At 39.2% G+C, this 27,656-nt stretch overlaps 2 protein-coding genes across 2 annotated transcripts; both read right to left on the bottom strand.

The window, feature by feature from the left end:
• Positions 1-261: 261 nt before the first annotated feature.
• LOC117772680 (probable E3 ubiquitin-protein ligase HERC6) lies at positions 262-13,015 on the bottom strand. The gene is made up of 23 exons (XM_034604012.1): positions 12,778-13,015; positions 11,544-11,700; positions 11,352-11,428; positions 10,604-10,831; positions 9,954-10,045; positions 9,720-9,847; positions 9,417-9,571; positions 8,389-8,444; positions 8,146-8,231; positions 7,965-8,024; positions 6,391-6,487; positions 5,487-5,667; positions 5,098-5,249; positions 4,521-4,640; positions 4,304-4,402; positions 3,985-4,152; positions 3,410-3,550; positions 3,096-3,262; positions 2,276-2,339; positions 2,118-2,188; positions 1,365-1,548; positions 839-941; positions 262-750 (listed from the first exon to the last, which is right to left on the bottom strand). Exons 1-23 carry the CDS (start codon positions 12,995-12,997, stop codon positions 515-517), a joined length of 3,042 nt encoding a protein of 1,013 aa, XP_034459903.1. The 5' UTR covers positions 12,998-13,015; the 3' UTR covers positions 262-514.
• A 2,836-nt stretch (positions 13,016-15,851) lies between these two features.
• Positions 15,852-27,094, bottom strand: LOC117772681 (probable E3 ubiquitin-protein ligase HERC6). Its single transcript, XM_034604014.1, has 23 exons — positions 26,793-27,094; positions 25,562-25,718; positions 25,370-25,446; positions 24,669-24,896; positions 24,019-24,110; positions 23,782-23,909; positions 23,479-23,633; positions 23,080-23,135; positions 22,837-22,922; positions 22,656-22,715; positions 21,921-22,017; positions 20,999-21,179; positions 20,610-20,761; positions 19,995-20,114; positions 19,791-19,889; positions 19,472-19,639; positions 18,894-19,034; positions 18,580-18,746; positions 17,760-17,823; positions 17,602-17,672; positions 16,849-17,032; positions 16,324-16,426; positions 15,852-16,235 (listed from the first exon to the last, which is right to left on the bottom strand). Exons 1-23 carry the CDS (start codon positions 27,010-27,012, stop codon positions 16,000-16,002), a joined length of 3,042 nt encoding a protein of 1,013 aa, XP_034459905.1. The 5' UTR covers positions 27,013-27,094; the 3' UTR covers positions 15,852-15,999.
• Between the last annotated feature and the right edge of the window lie 562 nt (positions 27,095-27,656).

Genomic DNA, 27,656 nt, shown 5'->3' with positions numbered 1-27,656 from the left:
CTTTTTTCTTCTTTATAAATCAGCACACAAAAAATACAAAATAAGGTAACAAGTGACAGAACAATTAACCATTTCCTGATCATATACATGTCAGTAATGCACTTTCTTTCTTGTTTCTGTGTTTCTCTTTCTTTTTCCCTCTTTTGATTTATTTCTCTTTCTCTTCTTTTTTTTTACCATTTCTTTCTTTACTTCTTTCCCTCTCTTTCTGTCTCTTATCTCTATTTTGCTCCTTATTTCTTTTTCTCTCTCTTTTTCCCCCCCTCCCTATATTTATATATTTATATTTGTAACTCATCAAAGCTCTATAATATAGTTAACATGTGCAAGTGTCATCAACCATCACCAAGAGAACTAGGAAAAAGAAAATAATGCAGACAGGGTTTTAACGATAAGTGATAAAAATGATGCTACTAAATAAATCCACATTAACTCCCTTCATAATAATGTTACTATTAATATATAATAATAACAATGTGCAGTGACTAACGGAAAGTAAGACACCATAGTTTCTTCAGGCTCTGGTTTCTTCCTTCTTATAGAAGCCTCCTTTGTAACGAATGGCCTGAAGAAGCCTGGTCTGCATGGTCCTCTCCACCGGGTACCTCTGGTAGTTGGGCAGTAACAACAGATGGTGACAGGTGAGGGATTCTGGCAGATGGAATTCGTTGCTGTTGGGCAAGACGGTGACTCTCATCATGATGCTGTTCATACCCAGGAAGGGTACGCGGTCACAGCCTGTGAGGAACACTGGACACAGGGACATTGATGAGATGCTGGTTTAATCAATAAATCAATCAAGGTAGAGGAACAGCTTAAACACAGTCACAATACTTACAAAGGAATTTTTTCTTGTCCTCAGCTGTCAGTTCCTCAAACACCTCCCAGAAGGTGATGATGGTTTGATGTCCTTCATGATACTCTCCTTCATAAACTGTGTTCTGTTTGTAAAAACAACAATTAAAACCTATACACACAAATACAACAAGGGTTTTCGATTTAAAGGTTAGGAACACGAACTCCATAATGTCCACAAAGCCGGCGTTATTTTTCTGTTATTGTGTGGTAATCTGAGTGAGATTTTAAAATCGCAGGGAGAAAACCCTGAACCATCTATCGAGATCAGACATATTCTGTTTTTCTGATTTGCCATCTAGGATTTCTTGTGTTGATTTGTTTGGTGTTAAGCAGTGGACTTACTGTCTTGGAAGAGTTCCTTAAAGTTACACAATGTAACTTTTACTGAACAACATTGCCCTCTGCAGCCTTACGTGGTGATTCATTCTGTTAGACTCTGTAAAATAGATCCTATGTCTTCTCAAGACTTCTCAAGACTTAATGTTGTCTGATGGTTTTCAACAAACCTGCTTGAACACCTGCCAGTCGTAGTTTTCTTGGCCCACCATCACCGCCTGTAGCTCCTCCGGCTGGAAGAACTCCACCACATCCATGTCACACACTTTGAAAAACCCTCTCTTGAACTCTTCAAACACGCCCTCCACCGACTTGGTAAAGGCGTAGTTGAAAAAGGCATCAACGAACTCTTTCCTTTCAATAGAGAGAAATGAGAATGTACAACTTCAGTCGTCTGTCCACAGAAATTGAATATTTTGAGTATGGTGGTTTCATATTTGAACTTTACTGCCCACTGAATTTTTACCTGACTCTTTTTTTTGTCTTGTTTTATAACAATTTCATTTGATCATTTTATTACAATACAGTCCTGTTTTATTTTAACTTTTATCAGAAAGTCCTTAGGTAGTTACAAAAGACAGTAAATCATTATATGAAATATCCCGCTCATAGTGTCATTCTGAAGTTTCTAATACCCTGTTTTTTGTCCACTTGTATTCATTAACATTGCAGGCAAAAGCCAGATGTTTGTGCGTTTTTTTGACCAGCAGAAACGCAGCTTAACTGGTCACAAAGCATGCACCCACTTCATATGTTTAACCTCTAGATGGGAGCAATAGCAAGTTTTTTTGAACATTGTGAGGCTGGATATTGTTGTGTTAGTCAACATCAGACATTGTCATAAAAAATAATCCTTTAAATATGTAACAGTCGTGAAGCCAACCCATTGTGAGTGTTGTGTAGATGGTTCTGTATTAACACACTTGTTTGAGCCTGTGACAGGTTTTCCAGCTTCTTTTGGATCAAGCTCAACTTGCTCTCCACCCCAGGCCACCTGTAAAGAATCACAGTTACACTGGAATATGGCAGAAATAAGTTTAGGCAGCAGAGTATCAGTCTAACTGTGAGTAACTGAACCTACGTTAAAGGTTATGTACATATCTTCGACGACATCTGGAGTGTAGTCCATCAGGCAACGCCAAGACCTGAAGACACAGGAAACATGATCATGAGTAAGATCAAGTCTGTACAGTTGTGGTGTCATGGTGTTTAAATCATTATTTTAAGTCTACTTAGGGTTCCAATTCACAGGATGTCACTTTTGTAGAGTTAAACAATTTTTCCTAAGCTATATTCTTCCAGTGGTTTTGGTTCCGGAAGTAAATGTCCCATTTCTGTTTTAAGCCAGGCCAAACAGCTAAGTGATAAATTATGATCATAAAACATTTGATTTAGAGCAAAGGAAATATAGGAAAACTGAAAAAAAGGCAAAGTACATGATTATTTTAAGAGTGAAGGAATTACGGATTCTTTAAACCACTGCATATTATCCCTTTTCAAAGACTTCCAGCACCTCTTCTTGAATTAAACCCTGATATTTATATAGTGTTGCAATTTATTGTAGTTTATATCTTGTATGTATGTATATAGTATTTCAAATAGTGTATAGTACATTGATGTACAGTATTAACGCTGAGCGGTTCGATCCATTTCCTTTGTATCAGTGAGCTCCACCAATCAGAGACGCAGCTACTACACCTGAGGATTGTGGGTAGTGTAGTACTTCTCCTTGACAATGCGACTAAAACACGTTTTTCTTTAAATGCAGTTGATATGAAACATTATTTCACAATCTCATAGCTTGTGGTGAGTCTACCTTGGATGGTTAAAACATTGTGAATGACAATCAAAATTCAAATTCAAAACAATGTTGCTGTTGAGCTCTATAAAAAATGTCTTACTCTGCCATGACAGGGTCGAACTCCTTCATGTCATCCATTGAGGGTTTGACCCCGACCAGCTTCTTGAAGAGAACCAGTGGGAAGGGCAGGTGGACAATGTTGTAGTTGTAAAGAGCCATGCCACACAGAACTCCGAACAGGAAGTAATGCTTCTCCTCCACTTTGGGCTGTTTGGTTCGTGAATAAAAAAGAAAACTATTACATGTATGATTTGGTAACGTTTGATAACTGTTTACAGAAGACAAATCGTACAAATACCAGCTGAACTGGCTTTGGCCAATACGCGATTTTTCACTGAAATGAAATGCTCTTACTCTGGGAGGGAACCACATCAGAGTCTTGCTCTCGTTGTACATGAACATCTCAGACTCGGGAGCGATGAGCTCATCAAACATGTGGAGGAAGAGGTCCCTCTTGTTGACGTTCATCAACTTTCTCTCATCCACAAACTGCACCTAGGGAGGAGAGCGTAAATGACCCGCAGAACACAAACCCAATCAGCTCTGATGACAAATATCCAAGCATGACTTATAACTCATGGTATTGTGAAGAGACTTCAAATAGACACTTCCAAATTTATGACAATTAATTCCAGCACTTCACCTTCAAACAATCCTCTAGTTATTACACCAAATTCTACTTTTGTGAGTCCCACAGGTTTGAGAACCAGAGAGTATATAAAGATGGTCGACGCGACACTTCCTCCCACTGCAGACAGCCACCAGGTGGTGATTGAGATGCTTTGGCATCACTTTTAGGGAGCAGTCATGTCGTCCATCTTTCTATACAGTCGTGCAAGGTTAAATTGCTGGAGCGAGTGAACTAACGTCACTGCGAAAGCAACCGGATTAATTTTCAGAAGAACAAAGCTTTTTGATCGCCTGTTTACCAGAAGCTCTCTTTTGAAGAAGCAGTGGTCGGCCGCAGCCAGATGTCTGAAGGTGTCTTCGACGAGGTGAGATCGTCTCAGGTTCAGCTGGAAGCGTGGGGGCGCGGCAAGGTTTTGGGGATTTCTCAAAGCTTCTTCATCCCAGCAGTCAATTAAAAGGCCCATTTTCTGTAAGCACAAAATCCTCCTTTATGAAGAAATCACCACACAGATTTTAAAGTAGTTTTAATAGAATTACACAGTGTCTCTTAAGTTACAGTTGTACTACACAGTGCTGTTGATACTGATCTTCAGTCAAATGATCTCATCTCTGTTGTACCTTCATTATGTCCGCATGGATGATGAAGACCCTTGCCTTGCAATCCAGAGTCAACAAGAACGGGAAGCGGCAGAAAATGGCAGGTGTGTTTTCATCATCCTTTGAGAAAGTAATGGATCATTTGTTCAGACGTTATTTTAGCAATAAGCACTACAGCAGAAATGTAAAACTCTTGAGGACACTGCAACATCACATATACTGGACTGTATGATTTTACCTCCGCTTTAGAAAATCCTAACCACAGACCAATGTCTTCCTCCGGCTGCACAGTGTCCCTGATTTCCTCCATGTAAAACATGCTCAGTGGGACTTTGTAGGAATTTCCAGCTTTGTTGGCCTGTAAACAAATATTGTAATATTTTATAGAAAAAAACATTGAAAGCATCAGATTTCTACCTGGTCAGATGTATAGTTTTAAGCCAAAGTTCATAGGCTAAGCCAGTGGTTCCCAAATGGTGTGTGTGGCATAGTGAGAGAGAGAAAGAGAGAGAGAGCGAGAGATAGAGCGCGCGAGAGAGAGAGAGAGAGAGAGAGAGAGAGAGAGAGAACATATGATATAAGTGGTTTCTACGTTATAAAAAAAAATTCCCATCAAATTACGTCTCTATTCTCTAAATCTCAGAAGGTTTTTTACTTCAATATGACCCAAACACTCCGTCGTAGAAAATAGATTCTTAGTCTTGAGATAAAAGACATTTTAATTTAATTTTTGATCCCTAATTCAACACGTATAGCAGATCCTGCACTGAAGCCACTGGTGATGATAAAAATGATCATAAAAATATGACACTGACCTTGTAAAGTAGTTTCAGAGCTTCCATCAGGTATCTGATTCCTGGGTTGTGAGTTTTCAAGAGGCGGTTTTTCAGCATGAAGGCGAGGGCGTTTTTGAAGACCATGATGTGCTTCATCAGGATAGAGGGTGACACTGAAGACCACCAGCCTCCTGCCGAACAAAATAACACGGTTAACTCACACTGTATGACTTCCACAGCAGAGAGCATTGTTGTATGGTTGATTATTTGTGTACAGTTTTATATTGTGCCCTTCCACATGTGGTTTAAGGTTAGCGCAGGAACATTATTTATGATATCAAGGAAAATATGAACATTTAAATTTCATAAGATTCAAAACTAACTCTTAGTATGGTAAACAAAAAATGTATGGTAGGTAGGTAGTTTACTCAGCGCTGCCAGAGGCTTCTCTTTCAGATTTCCAATGATGACGGCCAGAAGCAGCGACCCCATCATGACGCTGGAGTCCTCTTGGAGAAGAGGGCACGTCAGCAGAATCAGCAGGATCTCTGGAGATTTTAGGGTCATCGTTGATTCACAAAGCAATGGCACAAGGAGCTCAAGGTTCATCTGTGAGAAACATAACAAAATGAGATAATACAGTGATGTTGTTTGTATGTAAAAGAATCAGTCACTGAAGTACAAAATGCCTGTGGCCAAAGAGTCTAATGAATTATGACATAACAGTGGAGGTTTATTTCTAAAGTCTAAGGCAGAAAACATAAAGTAGAATGACCTCCCTGTGGTTGTTCGTCTCCACCAGTCAGGGCAGACTTTGAGATACAACCAGGATCTTGACCTTTGACCACCCAAATCTAATCTGGTAATCCACGAGTCTAAATTGTCACAGTTCTTAAGATCACATGTTCACAAGGGAAACAAGTTTTGTGAGGTCACAGTGAGCTGTGCAGATGTAATTAAATTCTCTATGGGTGTTCTTGATATATCCAGTTCTCATGAACATGAGGTCACAGCCACCTTGACCTTTGACCACCAAACCTTCTCCCTGTGGTTGGTCGTCTCCACCAGTCAGTGCAGTTTATATACATTTTCCTTCAGACTCAAGAGGTCACCGTGAGCTTTGGCCACTGAAATCTAATCAGTTCATCTTTGATGTTCCAAAGGGAACGTTAGCAAAAAATGTGAAGGAATTTCCCAAAAGCGTTCTTGAGATATCGTGTTCCCAAGACCACATGCAGATGGATGAACAACCCAATGTCTTGGATCTGTCTCAAGCACAGAAGCATGATAATGATCTGAACGTGTGAAAATCAATCAAAGGAATTTCTTAACTGCTTGTTTGATCCATGGTATTTCCAACAGCTGGTCAAAAGCTCGGCTCGCAGCTTCCAGGTCGACAGTTAAAGCACCAGCTTCTAATGAACACCCACTGATAACACAGGCAAAGAATTCAAGTTTAGAACTGATTTATTATATTTTTACATTTTCACTAAACTATTAATATCGTTCGTTCAATGTCGTGCAATATTTATTGTATTACATGAATACATACACACTATTTTATATTAGTGTTAGTATATTATTTTATAATCTATAATATTTACAACATAATATATTTATAATCTTTTTATTTCTGTGTCATTCTGTGGATTTCATGAACCCCAAATTATTTCATGGATGATATTACTTCTATTATTATATATTAACATCCTGTGCAATATTACTTCTCATTTCTTATTTCAAATATGTGTTTTTCTTTTTTAGTTTAGTTTTTACATATATTTTACAATCATGTAGGAGAATAAAGAATATATTGTATATTTATATATCCAGGTGCTAGTCTTCTTACATTTACCCTACATATTTTAAAGGGGACATAGCATGCCCATTTTACCACAAGTTGATATGGTTCCTTGGGGTCTTAATGAAATGTCTGTAACATACTTTGGTCAAAATACCACAAGGATCATATAAAACAGCACCCTTTTTACCCTGTATAAAACAGCCCTCCACAGAGTGACCTGTTTTGAGTGCCTGTTCCTTTAAATGCTAATGAGCCAGCTCCCCCCTCCCCCCCATGATTTTAAACGATATAAATTACATATTTTATATGATATAAATTATCAAATATGCATCCCATACTTTGTATTCCCCTTGTTGTCCTGGAGTTTTAATTTTCCCAATCACATAATTAAATGTCCCCCTCTGCCCATCCACTACAAGCACACAAGCAGACAGACAGAGAGAGAAAGAGAGGTGGGGGGGGGGGGCTATGAAGACCATCATTTACCCCCGAACCCCGACATTCAACGGGTACAACAACAAGCGGAGAAAGCAGAATCGCGGGCTGACCTTATATATACAGTCTATGGGGCTGACCAGCGGAGAAATGCTCGTCCCGTGTGAACAGCCCGGCTGCGTGCTTGGGAACGGCGCTGCGCTGCCTCGCAGCCTCCGGTGTAAACCCGGAAGTAACGAGTGTGGGGGGACGGGGGGGGGGCAAGACCATGTAGGGAGACTTCCAGTTCCTTGTTACGACACAATACCCAGGAAGCGCAATCGAGTCGCTCAAGCATGACGTTTCTGACTTAGAGGAACTATAACAAAACGCGCAAGTGTTTTTTCCCCAGAGTTTTTGGGTTGGTAGACATGCCAGATACCCACATTAACCTGTAGAAGCACTAACAAAGTGGAATTTGCATGCTATGTCCCCTTTAATATTATATACTATAATATAATAATATAATAATATTTTTGACTTATTTCTTTATACTTTATGTTTTGATTCTCTGCTATTGTAACTTTGGATTTATATCTGGAAGAAGAATTTCCTTTGGGACAAATAAAATTCTATCTTGTCTTATCTGAAAACATCACAGAAATCATAAGCCGATAAAAAAACTTACTTGTCTTTTGTGAAACTTGCAACAAGACTTGAACTTGTCAAAAATATTGACGATATTTCTCTGTTGCACAAAAAGAGAAAAGTATTGGAAGAGCCCCAAAACATCAGTTACTGATTATAGTGCTAATATTACATTTTTGAAAACATTAGCGTTAGCATATTAATATATTTAATAAAACTACCTCTTTGCCTCTGCATTGCCGTGTCTCATTGACAGCCATGTTTGCAGCTTCCTCTCATCGAGTCGTCCAGTTATCTGCCCATGACTCTTTAAAGAAAGTAGACATACATTGTAAGGCAGCCAGTTTAATAAACATGATAAAATACTTTAATCCTGAAATGAAACATTACAACTTTTGATGCACAGAACATGAAATCAGTATTAATGTAGAAGTCAAATTTTAATTTTAATTTATTTTATTTACCTGCGCATGTGAAGAGTAAGTAAAGTTTGTGTTCCACCCGGCTGATATTTTCAAGTCTGTTTAAAGAAATAAAAACAATAATGACAAATAAGAAATAATAATATTAATAATAAATTATGATATATTTATGTCACATATATCTGCTAATCTTTGAAATCCTAACGTGACAGAATTTTGCAGAAAATGTGTTGCTTTTCAAATCAAGATCCTTAAACAATCATTTAACTACATATTTTACTTTAATCAAACTCTGTTTGATAGCCATGTTACTAATACAGAGGAAATGAGGAACCTTAAAGGGGACATAGCATGCCCATTTTACCACAAGTTGATATGGTTCCTTGGGGTCTTAATGAAATGTCTGTAACATACTTTGGTCAAAATACCACAAGGATCATATAAAACAGCACCCTTTTTACCCTGTATAAAACAGCCCTCCACAGAGTGACCTGTTTTGAGTGCCTGTTCCTTTAAATGCTAATGAGCCAGCTCCCCCCTCCCCCTCTCCCCCCATGATTTTAAACGATATAAATTACATATTTTATATGATATAAATTATCAAATATGCATCCCATACTTTGTATTCCCCTTCTGTTGTCCTGGAGTTTTAATTTTCCCAATCACATAATGAAATGTCCCCCTCTGCCCATCCACTACAAGCACACAAGCAGACAGACAGAGAGAGAAAGAGAGGGGTGGGGGGGGCTATGAAGACCATGTAGGGAGACTTCCAGTTCCTTGTTACGACACAAAACCCAGGAAGCTCAATCGAGTCGCTCAAGCATGACGTTGCTGACTTAGAGGAACTATAACAAAACACGCGAGTGTTTTTTTCCCATTGTTTTTGGGTTGGTAGACATGCCAGATACCCACATTAACCTGTAGAAGCGGAAGTGGAATTTGCATGCTATGTCCCCTTTAAATGAAGTGGAGGGGATATGATCAAAGACACATACTCCCCACCGCCCTAACATACATACATACATACATACATACATACATACATACATACATACATACATACATACCAGTGGGTATGGCTGCTGCACTGTCAGCGGTCCATGGAAGTTGAACCAGAGTGGGACTCAGATTGTTCTCTGCTCGTCCAGTCCCAATTTGACCTTTGACCCCATTGCCAAAAGCCCACAGCTGACCAGACGAGCCCAACACCAGAGTGTGACTCCTGGGAAAGGAACCACATATATCATAAGTATTCTATAGAGTACTGGTAGATGATCAGTTATATATACTGACTATAATCATACTTTAATCATTGTGTTACCCTAAAAATATGTAAATGTGAAAATGCAGTTTCAGTGTGTCCTTTTTACCGGCCACATTCGATCTGTGAGGCAGGTCCGTCCAGACCATCGACCAATCTGGGTCTCACTTCATTGGCGGAGGAGCTGTGACCCAGCTGACCGTGGGTTCCCTCTCCAAAAGTGTAAACTTTACCATCCTAGAAATCACAGCATTGCATTGTTAGAAAAAGAGATGCCCACTCATTGGGTCGGTAAATCAAGACATCGGGATGAGAGGCAGACTGAGATCAGTGAAGTGTGTACCTTTGTTAACACAGAGGAGTGAGCTTCTCCACAGCTCATGAAGGAGACACCCAGAGGTCTGAGCGCAGGTACCATACAGATGTTAAACCTGCCTGTTAGTCATGGAAAGAAATGGGCATAAAAAGGACAACATTTATATTTTTAATTGATTACTTTAAATATCTTTTTCATAGCCTCCCTAAGATGAAATACATAATCCTGAGGTTAAGGTTGCTTTTGTGTTACCATTAAAAGCAAAGAATATTCTAAATAACCCAGAAAGTCATTTTATAACACTTTTTACAGCACTTTTCTCAAAAGATCTAGTGTAAGATTTTTTTTCTTCTCTTATGAGGTCACCGTGACCTAAATCTAATCAGATCATCCTTGAGTCCAAGTGAAGGTTTTTTACCAAATTTGAGGAAATTCCCTCATGATGTTCTTAAGATATCTTGTTCACAATAATGGGACGGACGGACGTGTGGATGGACAAATGGACAAACCGAAAACATAATGCCTCCAGACACTGGCTATTGCCGGAGCAGAGGCATACAACTTGTCTACATTGTCTGCAGGTGGTAAGTGTATATATTGACATGTGTGAAATTGTCCAATATTATGGACAATCTGCTGCGTGAGTGTGTGACTGAGTTAAGGTAAATGATTTGTACCCTTCTCATCCACCCTGTTGAGGCCCAGCTGGCCAGATTTATTGGCTCCACAGCAGTACACCAGGCCTGCGAGAGTGAGGAACAGGGTGTGGCTGGCTCCGGCTGCTATCTGGGTCACAGGTACGCCGGACAGAGCGCACACCAGGACGGGCGTGTGCTGCAGGGCCACCTCCTTCCCCAGACCCAGCTGACCATGACTGTTCGAACCCCAGGAGAAGACGTCTCCTCCTGGGAAGTGGAAAAGAGTGCAAAAATCAAACAGTTGTATTCGACTTGAATGTCTGTACACTTCCTCAGCAGTGGTAGAAAAGAAAATAAAAAGAATTTGCTTTGTTACCGTGCATGTGTGTGGCATTTATGAACGTTTGAATGGTTTACTGAACTGCTGTTGTTTTTTCATACGCTGCATGTCGGCTCTATTACAGAGGTCTGTTAACCAACCATCACAATCTTCAGACCCAAGTTTACAACTTTTATAAATAAAAACTCTAATTTAGCTCGACATTAACTTTAGCAGCAAAAAAATCAAGTTGTGCTTTTACTTTATTGACAAAAGAGAAAGTGATTCTATGAAAGTTGCTGCCATGAATGAGATCAGCAGCCGCACTTCCCGTGAATGTCTGTGTCAGTCCGATATCGTTAAAAAAAGTAATCGATTTATTAAAATGATCTGAACCAAAGCGGTATAAAAGCTTTGATATTGTAGTTGGAAAACACAAAAAGGTCACCAGTGTGTTTAGTCTCTTACCTTTGGTCAATGCCAGAGAGTGGACGTTTCCACAGGCAACATGAATCACTGGTACCCGCAGTGGTATGGGCACCCGACTGCAATAAAATGAGACAATTGTAAACCGAAAACAGCTTTGCTTTCATCACCCACCATCTACTGGCTTTAGTGGTAGTATGCATAATGATTCACATATCACAGAGACTATATTGCCTTGGTCTGATGAAGGTTTGCTTTAGATCCACAAACATCCCCAGCTGTGCATTCTCTGCAGCCCCCCAGGAGAACACGTCTCCAGACGCACACACAGCCAGACAGTGGTCCTGACCACATGCCATCGTCACCACGTCGCCAAGCCCCTCCACACGACCTGACACGGGATGACAGACAAGAGAAAAAAACACCCACGCTAGAAAGTTAACTTAGGAATAGCAATACTTGTGTTAACACATTAATTTCAGTCTGGTGTTAATGATGTAAAATCTGCCTAAACTGTTCAAAACTGTGATAAGCTACAACAAAGAGACACAATTTAAAGGAGTCAGACTGACAAACACAAAAGCAAGCCTCAGCATGGCCTAACTAGAAATCCCAGTCTCCACCAACCAGGACATGACCTTTGACCACCCAAATCTAATCAGTTAATCTGTGAGTCTGTGAATATTTGTGTGGCATTAGACAGGGATCTCTCCAGGTGTTCACAAGGCAAACATTTGTTTTATGATGTCACAATGACCTTGACCTTTGACCTTCAAATTATAATCAGCCTTCTACAGGTGTCTCTGATATGTCATGTTCACAAGAACAGGAGGTCACCTTGACCTTTGACCAAGAGCTAATCAGTTCATCCTTGAGTCCAACTAAATGTATTAACCAGTACTGAATTAACCAGTGCCCACCAATACCCTGCAGTTCATCAGACTAAACTAGACAAAATATCCAAACCGTGAAAGCCACATTGTGCTGGGTGACCAAAATTTCCCACATGAACTTGAACGCAGCACAAAACTTAATTGCAGCTTCTGGTTAAGTTTCGTTTTCTGGACTGAAGAGACGGAAACGAAAGTAGACTCAGCCTCTGATGAGATGAACTGATAGATGTCATTAAAGAATTACATCAGTAAACACATGTTGACAAACATTACTGCAGACAACCAGATAATAATCCTGCAAATACCATTTCAACAGTAAAAGAACAAAAAAAGGTTGTATTCTTGATAGATAGAGAGAGAGAGAGAGAGAGAGAGAGAGAGAGAGAGAGAGAGAGAGATAGTTGTACTTTAATGATCCCAAATTCTAGTGTTACAGCAGCAAGGTATCATAAGACACTAAGCCAGAAGTAAAAATATAAGATTAAAAGAATACAAAAAACAAGGATAAAAAAAACAACTATAAATATAATTTATTGTTGTTGTTATTATTATTATTACTGTTATTGTTATTTTACCTGGTTTCCTTCCATCTTTGGGTGTCTTTCGTCCCAGTTGTCCCCTTGAGTTGTGTCCACATGAGAAAACGCCTCCATCCCCTGAGAGGAATAAAGTGAACTGGTCCCCACAGCGGATGGAGCTAATGTCCCGGGGGAAGGTCCAAGACACCGGGCTGAGGGCCGTCTGTGCCTCGTACTGTCCACTGGAGCTGTCCCCCCAACAGTACAGCTGCTCCATGTCTGCAGCTGAAGCTCTGAGGTGAAGCTCTGAAGTGAAGTGTTGACTCTGAGCTGTTCTGCCCTGATGAGGCAAATATATCCACTCACGCTGCCTTCGCGTGCCGTCGGACTTATCACGATCACACTCGCAAATATTCACTTAAACCACTAATTTTGACAGTGCAGCATATTGTATCTGTTTTTTCTACACTTAAAATGTCAAACATGGTTTTTGAGTTTGTCGCTGGGTAACCATTGTCATTTAAATTAGACCAAAAGGGAAACCAAGATGGTAAGTGGCCTTATTTACGAGCATAGCAGGAAACTGTGAAGGCGGCATAAGAGGAGCAAAACCTAACTTGAAATTTCAGTACTTCAAACTATGTGAAGTGTGAATGAAGTGTTAGTCACTTTTATAATATTATATAATGTATTATTATATAATATAGTATAATTAAGGAGCAATAGATGGGATTGTGTGTTTCATTTGATTCAATGAAATAGTATCTACATAATATTTTAAAACAATTAAATGGTAAATGGTCTGTATTTTCCAGTCTTGGTGACCACTCAGTGTTGTCCACACCCACATTCATACAGTGCATCTGTGTGCAGCACTTTCTCTATACACACACTCACAACCCTCAATCTGGGGTTCAGTATCTTGCCCAAGGACATCTTGCATGCAGAATGGGGGAGGGTGGGATCAAACCACCAACCTTTTAGTTACTGGACAACCTGTTCTACATCCTGAGCCCAATAATTCAAGACCAAGAATTTCATTTTAAAATGAACTTTGTAAATTTGTTTGGCAGTAGTACAGTAAATCTTACGATTACAGAATGTGATGTAGACATACAGAGTTCTTTTGCTTTTTAATACAAAAACACACACATAATGTGGCATTTAGAGCAAATTATTTTATTTCAAGTAGTAACATTACATTATGACACAGAGTGCAGAGGATGTGGTACAAGCTGATTAGCTGTTGGTTTTGGTTTCACAGAGATGAAAGTCAGGTTCTTATTTTCTCCCCAAGGGTTTATCATCCACATCAACATGAACTCAGACAATAATTTTTTTTTTACCAAGAAAAGACATAAATCTAATGCTTTATGATCATTTGATTCTTGAACTCTGCTCTGATTTGTTGTTATTCATGCACACCTCAGGTTTTCCCCGGAGCTGCTGGGAGTTCAGGCCAGCTCAGCGTTTGTGTGGTTGGTCATGGAGGTGCTGGCAGTCTTGCTGTCCCTCTATCTTGTGACCGTAAACACAGACCTCACAACCATAGACCTGCTGGCTTTTTCTGGCTACAAATATGTTGGGTATGGACATCATCTCTCTGTGTTTGTGTTTACATTTTCATCAGACTCTCTCTGTTTGTATTATTTGCATTTAATGATTTGATTTATCAATTTGTATTTCTTTTTGCTCGGTTGCTGCAAATTTTCTCTTAAGTGATACTAAGGAAAGAATTAATTTCAGCTTTTTTAAATTCTCTCAGTTAAAAACTGATTTTTGTTTTTCTCTTCAGGATGATCGTAGGTGTAGTAGCAGGCCTGTTGTTTGGGAAGCCAGCGTATTATCTCTCTCTACTGTGGTGCTGTGCTGCCATCGTTGTCTTCATGGTGAGTATAAGAGCTTTAACTGTTGATCTTCACTGACAGAATTCCTGTTTACAAATAACTGAGGACGCTTGTTCAGCTACATTTAGTAAACACATGGTTACAATACAGACTGATCATGATGGTTGACGTTTGCTTATTTTCCTGCTGGAAGACATTATTTAACCTTTTGATGTAAATGTGCTCAAGACTCATTTGACAGCTTTAGCAAATATAACACATGTAATCCCACTGAGGAGTGTATGCATGTAAAATAATGCAATCTTGTACTTACACCATGAGCGAATTTCTACCTATTTTGTATAAACGTTAACTTGGACTAAAAATGAACTGATAAGTTTGGTGTTTGAGGGTCAAAGGTCACTGTCACCATATAAGAGACTTTTTGGTCTTGTGCATGCAGCAGAACACCTTCAGGGAATTTCTTCAAATTTAGTAGAAAGGTTCGGGTGGATTCAAGGATGAACTGAATAAAGTTTGGTGCTGAAAGGTCAAGGTCACAGTTGCCTCCTGTTCTTGTAAACATGATACATCGGTAACACCAGTAGATCATTTCATTAGGTGTCCGTTCGACTTGGACTTGGTCTGACTGTCTGACTTGATCTGCCGGCGGCTGCAGGGGTAAAGTAAAAAAACACAGACGTCACTTTCTACTTCTCGTAGCCTCAGTGAGACGAGAACATCAGCGTTTGCTTTTTCCGTTGCAGATTACACAGATGTTTAGGAAAACCCTGTGTTTCTGAACAAAGAATCGAATGAATAATGAAGTTGACTGGGACCTTTCTTTCAGGTTCAGATTCAAACTAGTTTACAGTGTCCAAGTGACGTCAGCATGAGATGAAAATTCATCACATCCTCTTTGGAGAGAAATAGTGAGAACTTGTTTCTTCTTTATAAATCAGCACACAACAAATACAAAATAAGGTAACAAATGACAGAACAATTAACCATTTCCTGATCATATACATGTCAGTAATGCACTTTCTTTCTTGTTTCTGTGTTTCTCTTTCTTTTTCCCTCTTTTGATTTATTTCTCTTTCTCTTCTTTTTTTTTACCATTTCTTTCTTTACTTCTTTCCCTCTCTTTCTGTCTCTTATCTCTATTTTGCTCCTTATTTCTTTCTCTCTCTCTTTTTTCCCCCCTCCCTATATTTATATATTTATATTTGTAACTCATCAAAGCTCTATAATATAGTTAACATGTGCAAGTGTCATCAACCATCACCAAGAGAACTAGGAAAAAGAAAATAATGCAGACAGGGTTTTAACGATAAGTGATAAAAATGATGCTACTAAATAAATCCACATTAACTCCCTTCATAATAATGTTACTATTAATATATAATAATAACAATGTGCAGTGACTAACGGAAAGTAAGACACCATAGTTTCTTCAGCCTCTGGTTTCTTCCTTCTTATAGAAGCCTCCTTTGTAACGAATGGCCTGAAGAAGCCTGGTCTGCATGGTCCTCTCCACCGGGTACCTCTGGTAGTTGGGCAGTGACAACAGATGGTGACAGGTGAGGGATTCTGGCAGATGGAGTTCGCTGCTGTTGGGCAAGACGGTGACTCTCATCATGATGCTGTTCATACCCAGGAAGGGTACGCGGTCACAGCCTGTGAGGAACACTGGACACAGGGACATTGATGAGATGCTGGTTTAATCAATAAATCAATCAAGGTAGAGGAACAGCTTAAACACAGTCACAATACTTACAAAGGAATTTTTTCTTGTCCTCAGCTGTCAGTTCCTCAAACACCTCCCAGAAGGTGATGATGGTTTGATGTCCTTCATGATACTCTCCTTCATAAACTGTGTTCTGTTTGTAAAAACAACAATTAAAACCTATACACACAAATACAACAAGGGTTTTCGATTTAAAAGTTAGGAACACGAACTCCATGATGTCCACAAAGCCGGCGTTATTTTTCTGTGTTATTGTGTGGTAAGGGTGAGATTTTAAAATCGCAGGGAGAAAACCCTGAACCATCTATCGAGAGCAGACATATTCTGTTTTTCTGATTTGCCATCTAAGATTTCTTGTGTTGAGTTGTTTGGTGTTAAGCAGTGGACTTACTGTCTTGGAAGAGTTCCTTAAAGTTACACAATGTAACTTTTACTGAACAACATTGCCCTCTGCAGCCTTACGTGGTGATTCATTCTGTTAGACTCTGTAAAATAGATCCTATGTGTTCTCAAGACTTCTCAAGACTTAATGTTGTCTGATGGTTTTCAACAAACCTGCTTGAACACCTGCCAGTCGTAGTTTTCTTGGCCCACCATCACCGCCTGTAGCTCCTCCGGCTGGAAGAACTCCACCACATCCATGTCACACACTTTGAAAAACCCTCTCTTGAACTCTTCAAACACGCCCTCCACCGACTTGGTAAAGGTGTAGTTGAAAAAGGCATCAACGAACTCTTTCCTTTCAATAGAGAGAAATGAGAATGTACAACTTCAGTCGTCTGTCCACAGAAATTGAATATTTTGAGTATGGTGGTTTCATATTTGAACTTTACTGCCCACTGAATTTTTACCTGACTCTTTTTTTTGTCTTGTTTTATAACAATTTCATTTGATCATTTTATTACAATACAGTCCTGTTTTATTTTAACTTTTATCAGAAAGTCCTTAGGTAGTTACAAAAGACAGTAAATCATTATATGAAATATCCCGCTCATAGTGTCATTCTGAAGTTTCTAATACCCTGTTTTTTGTCCATTTGTATTTATTAACATTGCAGGCAAAAGCCAGATGTTTGTGCGTTTTTTTGACCAGCAGAAACGCAGCTTAACTGGTCACAAGGCATGCACCCACTTCATATGTTTAACCTTTAGACGGCAGCAATAGCAAGTTTTTTTGAACATTGTGAGGCTGGATATTGTTGTGTTAGTCAACATCAGACATTGTCATAAAAAATAATCCTTTAAATATGTAACAGTCGTGAAGCCAACCCATTGTGAGTGTTGTGTAGATGGTTCTGTATTAACACACTTGTTTGAGCCTGTGACAGGTTTTCCAGCTTCTTTTGGATCAAGCTCAACTTGCTCTCCACCCCAGGCCACCTGTAAATAATCACAGTTACACTGGAATATGGCAGAAATAAGTTTAGGCAGCAGAGTATCAGTCTAACTGTGAGTAACTGAACCTACGTTAAAGGTTATGTACATATCTTCGACTACATCTGGAGTGTAGTCCATCAGGCAACGCCAAGACCTGAAGACACAGGAAACATGATCATGAGTAAGATCAAGTCTGTACAGTTGTGGTGTCATGGTGTTTAAATCATTATTTTAAGTCTACTTAGGGTTCCAATTCACAGGATGTCACTTTTGTAGAGTTAAACAATTTTTCCTAAGCTATATTCTTCCAGTGGTTTTGGTTAGGGAAGTAAATGTCCCATTTCTGTTTTAAGCCAGGCCAAACAGCAAAGAGATAAATTATGATCATAAAACATTTGATTTAGAGCAAAGGAAATATAGGAAAACTGAAAAAAAGGCAAAGTACATGATTATTTCAAAAGTGAAGGAATTACGGATCCTTTAAACCACTGCATATTATCCCTTTTCAAAGACTTCCAGCACCTCTTCTTGAATTAAACCCTGATATTTATATAGTGTTGCAATTTATTGTAGTTTATATCTTGTATGTATGTATATAGTATTTCAAATAGTGTATAGTACATTGATGTACAGTATTAACGCTGAGCGGTTCGATCCATTTCCTTTGTATCAGTGAGCTCCACCAATCAGAGACGCAGCTACTACACCTGAGGATTGTGGGTCGTGTAGTACTTCTCCTTGACAATGCGACTAAAACACGTTTTTCTTTAAATGCAGTTGATATGAAACATTATTTCACAATCTCATAGCTTGTGGTGAGTCTACCTTGGATGGTTAAAACATTGTGAATGACAATCAAAATTCAAATTCAAAACAATGTTGCTGTTGAGCTCTATAAAAAATGTCTTACTCTGCCATGACAGGGTCGAACTCCTTCATGTCATCCATTGAGGGTTTGACGCCGACCAGCTTCTTGAAGAGAACCAGTGGGAAGGGCAGGTGGACAATGTTGGAGTTGTAAAGAGCCATGCCACACAGAACTCCGAACAGGAAGTAACGCTTCTCCTCCACTTTGGGCTGTTTGGTTCGTGAATAAAAAAGAAAACTATTACATGTATGATTTGGTAACGTTTGATAACTGTTTACAGAAGACAAATCGTACAAATACCAGCTGAACTGGCTTTGGCCAATACGCGATTTTTCACTGAAATGAAATGCTCTTACTCTGGGAGGGAACCACATCAGAGTCTTGCTCTCGTTGTACATGAACATCTCAGACTCGGGAGCGATGAGCTCATCAAACAGGTGGAGGAAGAGGTCCCTCTTGTTGACGTTCATCACCTTTCTCTCATCCACAAACTGCACCTAGGGAGGAGAGCGTAAATGACCCGCAGAACACAAACCCAATCAGCTCTGATGACAAATATCCAAGCATGACTTATAACTCATGGTATTGTGAAGAGACTTCAAATAGACACTTCCAAATTTATGACAATTAATTCCAGCACTTCACCTTCAAACAATCCTCTAGTTATTACACCAAATTCTAAAACTTTTGTGAGTCCCACAGGTTTGAGAACCAGAGAGTATATAAAGATGGTCGACGCGACACTTCCTCCCACTGCAGACAGCCACCAGGTGGTGATTGAGATGCTTTGGCATCACTTTTAGGGAGCAGTCATGTCGTCCATCTTTCTATACAGTCGTGCAAGGTTAAATTGCTGGAGCGAGTGAACTAACGTCACTGCGAAAGCAACCGGATTAATTTTCAGAAGAACAAAGCTTTTTGATCGCCTGTTTACCAGAAGCTCTCTTTTGAAGAAGCAGTGGTCGGCCGCAGCCAGATGTCTGAAGGTGTCTTCGACGAGGTGAGATCGTCTCAGGGTCAGCTGGAAGGGTGGGGGCGGGGTAAAGTTTTGGGGATTTCTCAAAGCTTCTTCATCCCAGCAGTCAATTAAATGGCCCATTTTCTGTAAGCACAAAAACCTCCTTTATGAAGAAATCACCACACAGATTTTAAAGTAGTTTTAATAGAATTACACAGTGTCTCTTAAGTTACAGTTGTACTACACAGTGCTGTTGATACTGATCTTCAGTCAAATGATCTCATCTCTGTTGTACCTTCATTACAGCCGAATGGATGATGAAGACCCTTGCCTTGCAATCCAGAGTCAACAAGAACGGGAAGCGGCAGAAAATGGCAGGTGTTTTTTCATCATCCTTTGAGAAAGTAATGGATCATTTGTTAAGACGTTATTTTAGCAATAAGCACTACAGCAGAGATGTAAAACTCAACATCACATATACTGGACTGTATGATTTTACCTCCGCTTTAGAAAATCCTAACCACAGACCAATGTCTACCTCCGGCTGCACAGTGTCCCTGATTTCCTCCACGTAAAACATGCTCAGTGGGACTTTGTAGGAATTTCCAGCTTTGTTGGCCTGTAAACAAATATTGTAATATTTTATAGAAAAAAACATTGAAAGCATCAGATTTCTACCTGGTCAGATGTATAGTTTTAAGCCAAAGTTCATAGGCTAAGCCAGTGGTTCCCAAATGGTGTGTGTGGCATAGTGAGAGAGAGAAAGAGAGAGCGAGAGAGAGCAAGAGAGAGAGAGATAGAGCGCGCGCGCACGCGAGAGAGAGAGAGAGAGAGAGAGAGAGAGAGAGAGAGAGAGAGAGAGAGAGAGAGAGAGAGAGAGAGAACATATGATATAAGTGGTTTCTACGGTATCAAATTACATCTTTATTCTCTAAATCTCAGAAGGTTTTTTTCTTCAATATGACCCAAACACTCCGTCGTAGAAAATAGATTCTTACTCTTGAGATAAAAGACATTTTAATTTAATTTTTGATCCCTAATTCAACACGTATTGCAGATCCTGCACTGAAGCCACTGGTGATGATAAAAATGATCATAAAAATATGACACTGACCTTGTAAAGTAGTTTCAGAGCTTCCATCAGGTATCTGATTCCTGGGTTGTGAGTTTCCAAGAGGCGGTTTTTCAGCATGAAGGCAAGGGCGTTTTTGAAGACCATGATGTGCTTCATCAGGATAGAGGGTGACACTGAAGACCACCAGCCTCCTGCCAAACAAAATAACACGGTTAACTCACACTGTATGACTTCCACAGCAGAGAGCATTGTTGTATGGTTGATTATTTGTGTACAGTTTTATATTGTGCCCTTCCACATGTGGTTTGAGGTTAGCGTAGGAACATTATTGATGATATCAAGGAAAATATGAACATTTAAATTTCATAAGATTCAAAACTAACTCTTAGTATGGTAAACAAAAAATGTATGGTAGGTAGGTAGTTTACTCAGCGCTGCCAGAGGCTTCTCTTTCAGATTTCCAATGATGATCGCCAGAGGCAGAGACCACTTGATGACACTGGAGTCCTCTTGGAGAAGAGGGCACGTCAGCAGAATCAGCAGGATCTCTGGAGATTTTAGGGTCATCGTTGATTCACAAAGCAATGGCACAAGGAGCTCAAGGTTCATCTGTGAGAAACATAACAAAATGAGATAATACAGTGATGTTGTTTGTATGTAAAAGAATCAGTCACTGAAGTACAAAATGCCTGTGGCCAAAGAGTCTAATGAGTTATGACATAACAGTGGAGGTTTATTTCTAAAGTCTAAGGCAGAAAACATTAAGTAGAGTGACCTCCCTGTGGTTGTTCGTCTCCACCAGTCAGGGCAGACTTTGAGATACAACCAGGATCTTGACCTTTGACCACCCAAATCTAATCTGGTAATCCATGAGTCTAAATTAACATTTGTGCCAAATTTGAATGGATTGTCACAGTTCTTAAGATCACACGTTTACAAGGGAAACAAGTTTTGTGAGGTCACAGTGAGCTGTGCAGATGTAATTAAATTCTCTATGGGTGTTCTTGATATATCCAGTTCTCATGAACATGAGGTCACAGCCACCTTGACCTTTGACCACCAAACCTTCTCCCTGTGGTTGGTCGTCTCCACCAGTCAGTGCAGTTTATATACATTTTCCTTCAGACTCAAGAGGTCACCGTGAGCTTTGGCCACTGAAATCTAATCAGTTCATCTTTGACGTTCCAAAGGGAACGTTAGCAAAGGAATTTCCCAAAGGCGTTCTTGAGATATCGTGTTCACAAGACCACATGCAGATGGATGAACAACCCAATGTCTTGGGTCTGTCTCAAGCACAGAAGCATGAAAATGATCTGAACGTGTGAAAATCAATCAAAGGAATTTCTTAACTGCTTGTTTGATCCATGGTATTTCCAACAGCTGGTCAAAAGCTCGGCTCGCAGCTTCCAGGTCGACAGTTAAAGCACCAGCTTCTAATGAACACCCACTGATAACACAGGCAAAGAATTCAAGTTTAGAACTGATTTATTATATTTTTACATTTTCACTAAACTATTAATATCATTCGTTCAATGTTGTGCAATATTTCTTGTATTACATGAATACATACACACTATTTTATATTAGTGTTAGTATATTATTTTATAATCTATATTATATTTACAACATAATATATTTATAATGTTTTTATTTCTGTGTCCCAGAATCCTTCTGAGGATTTCATGAACCCCAAATTATTTCATGGATGATATTACTTCTATTATTATATATTAACATCCTGTGCAATATTACTTCTCATTTCTTATTTCCAATATGTTTTTTTCTTTTTTAGTTTAGTTTTTACATATATTTTACAATCATGTAGGAGAATAAAGAATATATTGTATTTTTATATATCCAGGTGCTAGTCTTCTTACATTTACCCTACATATTTTAACATTATATACTATAATATAATAATATACTAATATTTTTGACTTATTTCTTTATACTTTATGTTTTGATTCTCTGCTATTGTAACTTTGGATTTATATCTGGAAGAAGAATTTCCTTTGGGACAAATAAAATTCTATCTTGTCTTATCTGAAAACATCACAGAAATCATAAGCCGATAAAAAAACTTACTTGTCTTTTGTGAAACTTGCAACAAGACTTGAACTTGTCAAAAATATTGACGATATTTCTCTGTTGCACAAAAAGAGAAAAGTATTGGAAGAGCCCCAAAACATCAGTCACTGATTATAGTGCTAATATTACATTTTTGAAAACATTAGCGTTAGCATATTAATATATTTAATAAAACTACCTCTTTGCCTCTGCATTGCCGTTTGTCATTGACAGCCATGTTTGCAGCTTCCTCTCATCGAGTCGTCCAGTTATCTGTCCATGACTCTTTAAAGAAAGTAGACATACATTGTAAGGCAGCCAGTTTAATAAACATGATAAAATACTTTAATCCTGAAATGAAACATTACAACTTTTGATGCACAGAACATGAAATCAGTATTAATGTAGAAGTCAAATTTTTATTTTTATTTATTTTATTTACCTGCGCATGTGAAGAGTAAGTAAAGTTTGTGTTCCACCCGGCTGATATTTTCAAGTCTGTTTAAAGAAATAAAAACAATAATGACAAATAAGAAATAATAATATTAATAATAAATTATGATATATTTATGTCACATATATCTGCTAATCTTTGAAATCCTAACGTGACAGAATTTTGCAGAAAATGTGTTGCTTTTCAAATCAAAATCCTTAAACAATCATTTAACTACATATTTTACTTTAATCAAACTCTGTTTGATAGCCATGTTACTAATACAGAGGAAATGAGGAAGTTTAAATGAAGTGGAGGGGATATGATCAAAGACACATACTCCCCACCGCCCTAACATACATACATACATACATACATACATACATACATACATACATACATACATACCAGTGGGTATGGATGCTGCACTGTCTGCGGTCCATGGAAGTTGAACCAGAGTGGGACTCAGATTGTTCTCTGCTCGTCCAGTCCCAATTTGACCTTTGACCCCATTGCCAAAAGCCCACAGCTGACCAGACGAGCCCAACACCAGAGTGTGACTCCTGGGAAAGGAACCACATATATCATAAGTATTCTATAGAGTACTGGTAGATGATTAGTTATATATACTGACTATAATCATACTTTAATCATTGTGTTACCCTAAAAATATGTAAATGTGAAAATGCAGTTTCAGTGTGTCCTTTTTACCGGCCACATTCGATCTGTGAGGCCGGTCCATCCAGACCATCGACCAGTCTGGGTCTCACTTCATTGGCGGAGTAGCTGTGACCCAGCTGCCCGTGGGTTCCCTCTCCAAAAGTGTAAACTTTACCATCCTAGAAATCAAAGCATTGCATTGTTAGAAAAAGAGATGCCCACTCATTGGGTCGGTAAATCAAGACATCGGGATGAGAGGCAGACTGAGAAGATCAGTGAAGTTTGTACCTTTGTTAACACAGCGGAGTGAGCTTCTCCACAGCTCATGAAGGAGACACCCAGAGGTCTGAGCGCAGGTACCATACAGATGTTAAACCTGCCTGTTAGTCGTGGAAAGAAATGGGCATAAAAAGGACAACATTTATATTTTTAATTGATTACTTTAAATATCTTTTTCATAGCCTCCCTAAGATGAAATACATAATCCCGAGGTTAAGGTTGCTTTTGTGTTACCATTAAAAGCAAAGAATATTCTAAATAACCCAGAAAGTCATTTTATAACACTTTTTACAGCACTTTTCTCAAAAGATCTAGTGTAAGATTTTTTTTCTTCTCTTATGAGGTCACCGTGACCTAAATCTAATCAGATCATTCTTGAGTCCAAGTGAAGGTTTTTTACCAAATTTGAAGAAATTCCCTCCTGATGTTCTTAAGATATCTTGTTCACAATAATGGGACGGACGGACGTGTGGATGGACAAATGGACAAACCGAAAACATAATGCCTCCAGACACTGGCTGTTGCCGGCGCAGAGGCATAAAACTTGTCTACATTGTCTACAGGTGATAAGTGTATATATTGACATGTGTGAAATTGTCCAATATTATGGACAATCTGCTGCGTGAGTGTGTGACTGAGTTAAGGTAAATGATTTGTACCCTTCTCATCCACCCTGTTGAGCCCCAGCTGGCCAGATTTATTGGCTCCACAGCAGTACACCAGGCCTGCGAGTGTGAGGAACAGGGTGTGGCTGGCTCCGGCTGCTATCTGGGTCACAGGTACGCCGGACAGAGCGCACACCAGGACGGGCGTGGGCTGCAGGGCCACCTCCTTCCCCAGACCCAGCTGACCATGACTGTTCGAACCCCAGGAGAAGACGTCTCCTCCTGGGAAGTGGAAAAGAGTGCAAAAATCAAACAGTTGATTTGATTTTGCTTTGTTACTGTGCATGTGTGTGGCATTTATGAAAGTTTGAATGGTTTACTGAACTGCTGTTGTTTTTTCATATGCTGCATGCCGGCTCTATTTCAGAGGTCTGTTAACCAACCATCAAAATCTTCAGACCCAAGTTTACAACTTTTATAAATAAAAACTCTAATTTAGCTCGACATAAACTTTTGCAGCAAAAAAATCAAGTTGTGCTTTTACTTTATTGACAAAAGAGAAAGTGATTCTATGAAAGTTGCTGCCATGAATGAGATCAGCACCCGCACTTCCCGTGAATGTCTGTGTCAGTCCGATATCGTTAAAAAAAGTAATCGATTTATTAAAATGATCTGAACCAAAGCGGTGAATTATAAAAGCTTTGATATTGTAGTTGGAAAACACAAAAAGGTCATCAGTGTGTTTAGTCTCTTACCTTTGGTCAACGCCAGAGAGTGGACGTTTCCACAGGCAACATGAATCACTGGTACCTGCAGTGGTATGGGCACCCGACTGCAATAAAATGAGACAATTGTAAACCGAAAACAGCTTTGCTTTCATCACCCACCATCTACTGGCTTTAGTGGTAGTATGCATAATGATTCACATATCTCAGAGACTATATTGCCTTGGTCTGATGAAGGTTTGCTTTAGATCCACAAACATCCCCAGCTGTGCATTCTCTGCAGCCCCCCAGGAGAACACGTCTCCAGACGCACACACAGCCAGACAGTGGTCCTGACCACATGCCATCGTCACCACGTCGCCAAGCCCCTCCACACGACCTGACACGGGATGACAGACAAGAGAAAAAAACACCCACGCTAGAAAGTTAACTTAGGAATAGTGTTATTCCTTGTGTTAACACATTAATTTCAGTCTGGTGTTAATGATGTAAAATCTGCCTAAACTGTTCAAAACTTTGATAAGCTACAACAAAGAGACACAATTTAAAGGAGTCAGACTGACAAACACAAAAGCAAGCCTCAGCATGGCCTAACTAGAAATCCCAGTCTCCACCAACCAGGACATGACCTTTGACCACCCAAATCTAATCAGTTAATCTGTGAGTCTGTGAATATGTGTGTGGCATTAGACAGGGATCTCTCCAGGTGTTCACAAGGCAAACATTTGTTTTATGATGTCACAATGACCTTGACCTTTGACCTCCACATTATAATCAGCCTTCTACAGGTGTCTCTGATATGTCATGTTCACAAGAACAGGAGGTCACCTTGACCTTTGACCAAGAGCTAATCAGTTCATCCTTGAGTCCAACTAAATGTATTAACCAGTACTGAATTAACCAGTGCCCACCAATACCCTGCAGTTCATCAGACTAAACTAGACAAAATATCCAAACCGTGAAAGCCACATTGTGCTGGGTGACCAAAATTTCCCACATGAACTTGAACGCAGCACAAAACTTAATTGCAGCTTCTGGTTAAGTTTCGTTTTCTGGACTGAAGAGACGGAAACGAAAGTGAAACTCAGCCTCTGATGAGATGAACTGATAGATGTCATTAAAGAATTACATCAGTAAACACATGTTGACAAACATTACTGCAGACAACCAGATAATAATCCTGCAAATACCATTTCAACAGTAAAAGAACAGAAAAATGTTGTATTCTTGATAGATAGATAGATAGATAGATAGATAGATAGATAGATAGATAGATAGTTGTACTTTAATGATCCCAAATTCTTGTGTTACAGCAGCAAGGTATCATAAGACACTAAGCCAGAAGTAAAAATATAAGATTAAAAGTATACAAAAAATAAAGGATACAAAAAACAACTATAAATATAATTTATTGTTGTTGTTATTATTATTATTACTGTTATTGTTATTTTACCTGGTTTCCTTCCATCTTTGGGTGTCTTTCGTCCCAGTTGTCCCTTTGAGTTGTGTCCACATGAGAAAACGCCTCCATACCCTGAGAGGAATAAAGTGAACTGGTCCCCACAGCAGATGGAGCTAATGTCCCGGGGGAAGGTCCAAGACACCGGGCTGAGGGCCGTCTGTGCCTCGTACTGTCCACTGGAGCTGTCCCCCCAACAGTACAGCTGCGCCATGTCTGCAGCTGAAGCTCTGAGGTGAAGCTCTGAAGTGAAGTGTTGACTCTGAGCTGTTCTGCCCTGATGAGGCAAATATATCCACTCACGCTGCCTTCGCGTGCCGTCGGACTTATCACGATCACACTCGCAAATATTCACTTAAACCACTAACTTTGCCAGTGCAGCATATTGTATTTTCTATTGTTTATGTTTTTTTTAAATGTCAAACACGTTTTTTGAGTTTGTCGCTGGGTAAACTTTGTGATTTAAATTAGACCAAAAGTGAAACCAAGGTGGTAAGTGGCCTTATTTACGAGCATAGCAGGAAACAGTGAAGCCGACATGAGAGCAGCAAAACGTAATTTGAAACTCTGTGAGGTGTGAATGAAGGTGTGAGTGAAGTGTAAAAGTGTCACTTTTATAATATTATATAATATATTATAATATAATCTAGTATAATTGATAAAAAATAGATGGGATTGTGTGTTTTAATTGATTCAATGAAATAGTATCTACATAATATTTTTAAAACAATAAAATGGTAAATGGTCTGTAATTTCCAGTCTTGGTGACCACTCAGTGTTGTCCACACACACATTCATACAGTGCATCTGTGTGCAGCACATTTTTTTGGCAGTAGTACAGTAAATCTTACGATTACA

This window comes from Hippoglossus hippoglossus, chromosome 13, assembly GCF_009819705.1.
Source record: "Hippoglossus hippoglossus isolate fHipHip1 chromosome 13, fHipHip1.pri, whole genome shotgun sequence".
NCBI lineage: Eukaryota > Metazoa > Chordata > Actinopteri > Pleuronectiformes > Pleuronectidae > Hippoglossus > Hippoglossus hippoglossus.
Note: the sequence above shows the minus strand (reverse complement) of the source record. Positions and strands in the feature narration are given on the sequence as shown.

Excerpts from the sequence above, each read along its gene's own strand:
- LOC117772680 (XM_034604012.1), bottom strand. The coding sequence starts at position 12,997 with ATGGAGCAGCTGTACTGTTGGGGGGACAGCTCCAGTGGACAGTACGAG. Across the intron at positions 10,832-11,351 it reads CTCTCTGGCATTGACCAAAG|GAGGAGACGTCTTCTCCTGG; the intron begins GTAAGAGACTAA and ends TCCACTTCCCAG. Across the intron at positions 3,551-3,984 it reads TCTTCAAAAGAGAGCTTCTG|GTGCAGTTTGTGGATGAGAG; the intron begins GTAAACAGGCGA and ends TCTCCTCCCTAG.
- LOC117772681 (XM_034604014.1), bottom strand. The coding sequence starts at position 27,012 with ATGGCGCAGCTGTACTGTTGGGGGGACAGCTCCAGTGGACAGTACGAG. Across the intron at positions 23,910-24,018 it reads ACTCCGCTGTGTTAACAAAG|GATGGTAAAGTTTACACTTT; the intron begins GTACAAACTTCA and ends TTTGATTTCTAG. Across the intron at positions 20,762-20,998 it reads GAAGCCTCTGGCAGCGCTGA|GAGGCTGGTGGTCTTCAGTG; the intron begins GTAAACTACCTA and ends TTTGTTTGGCAG.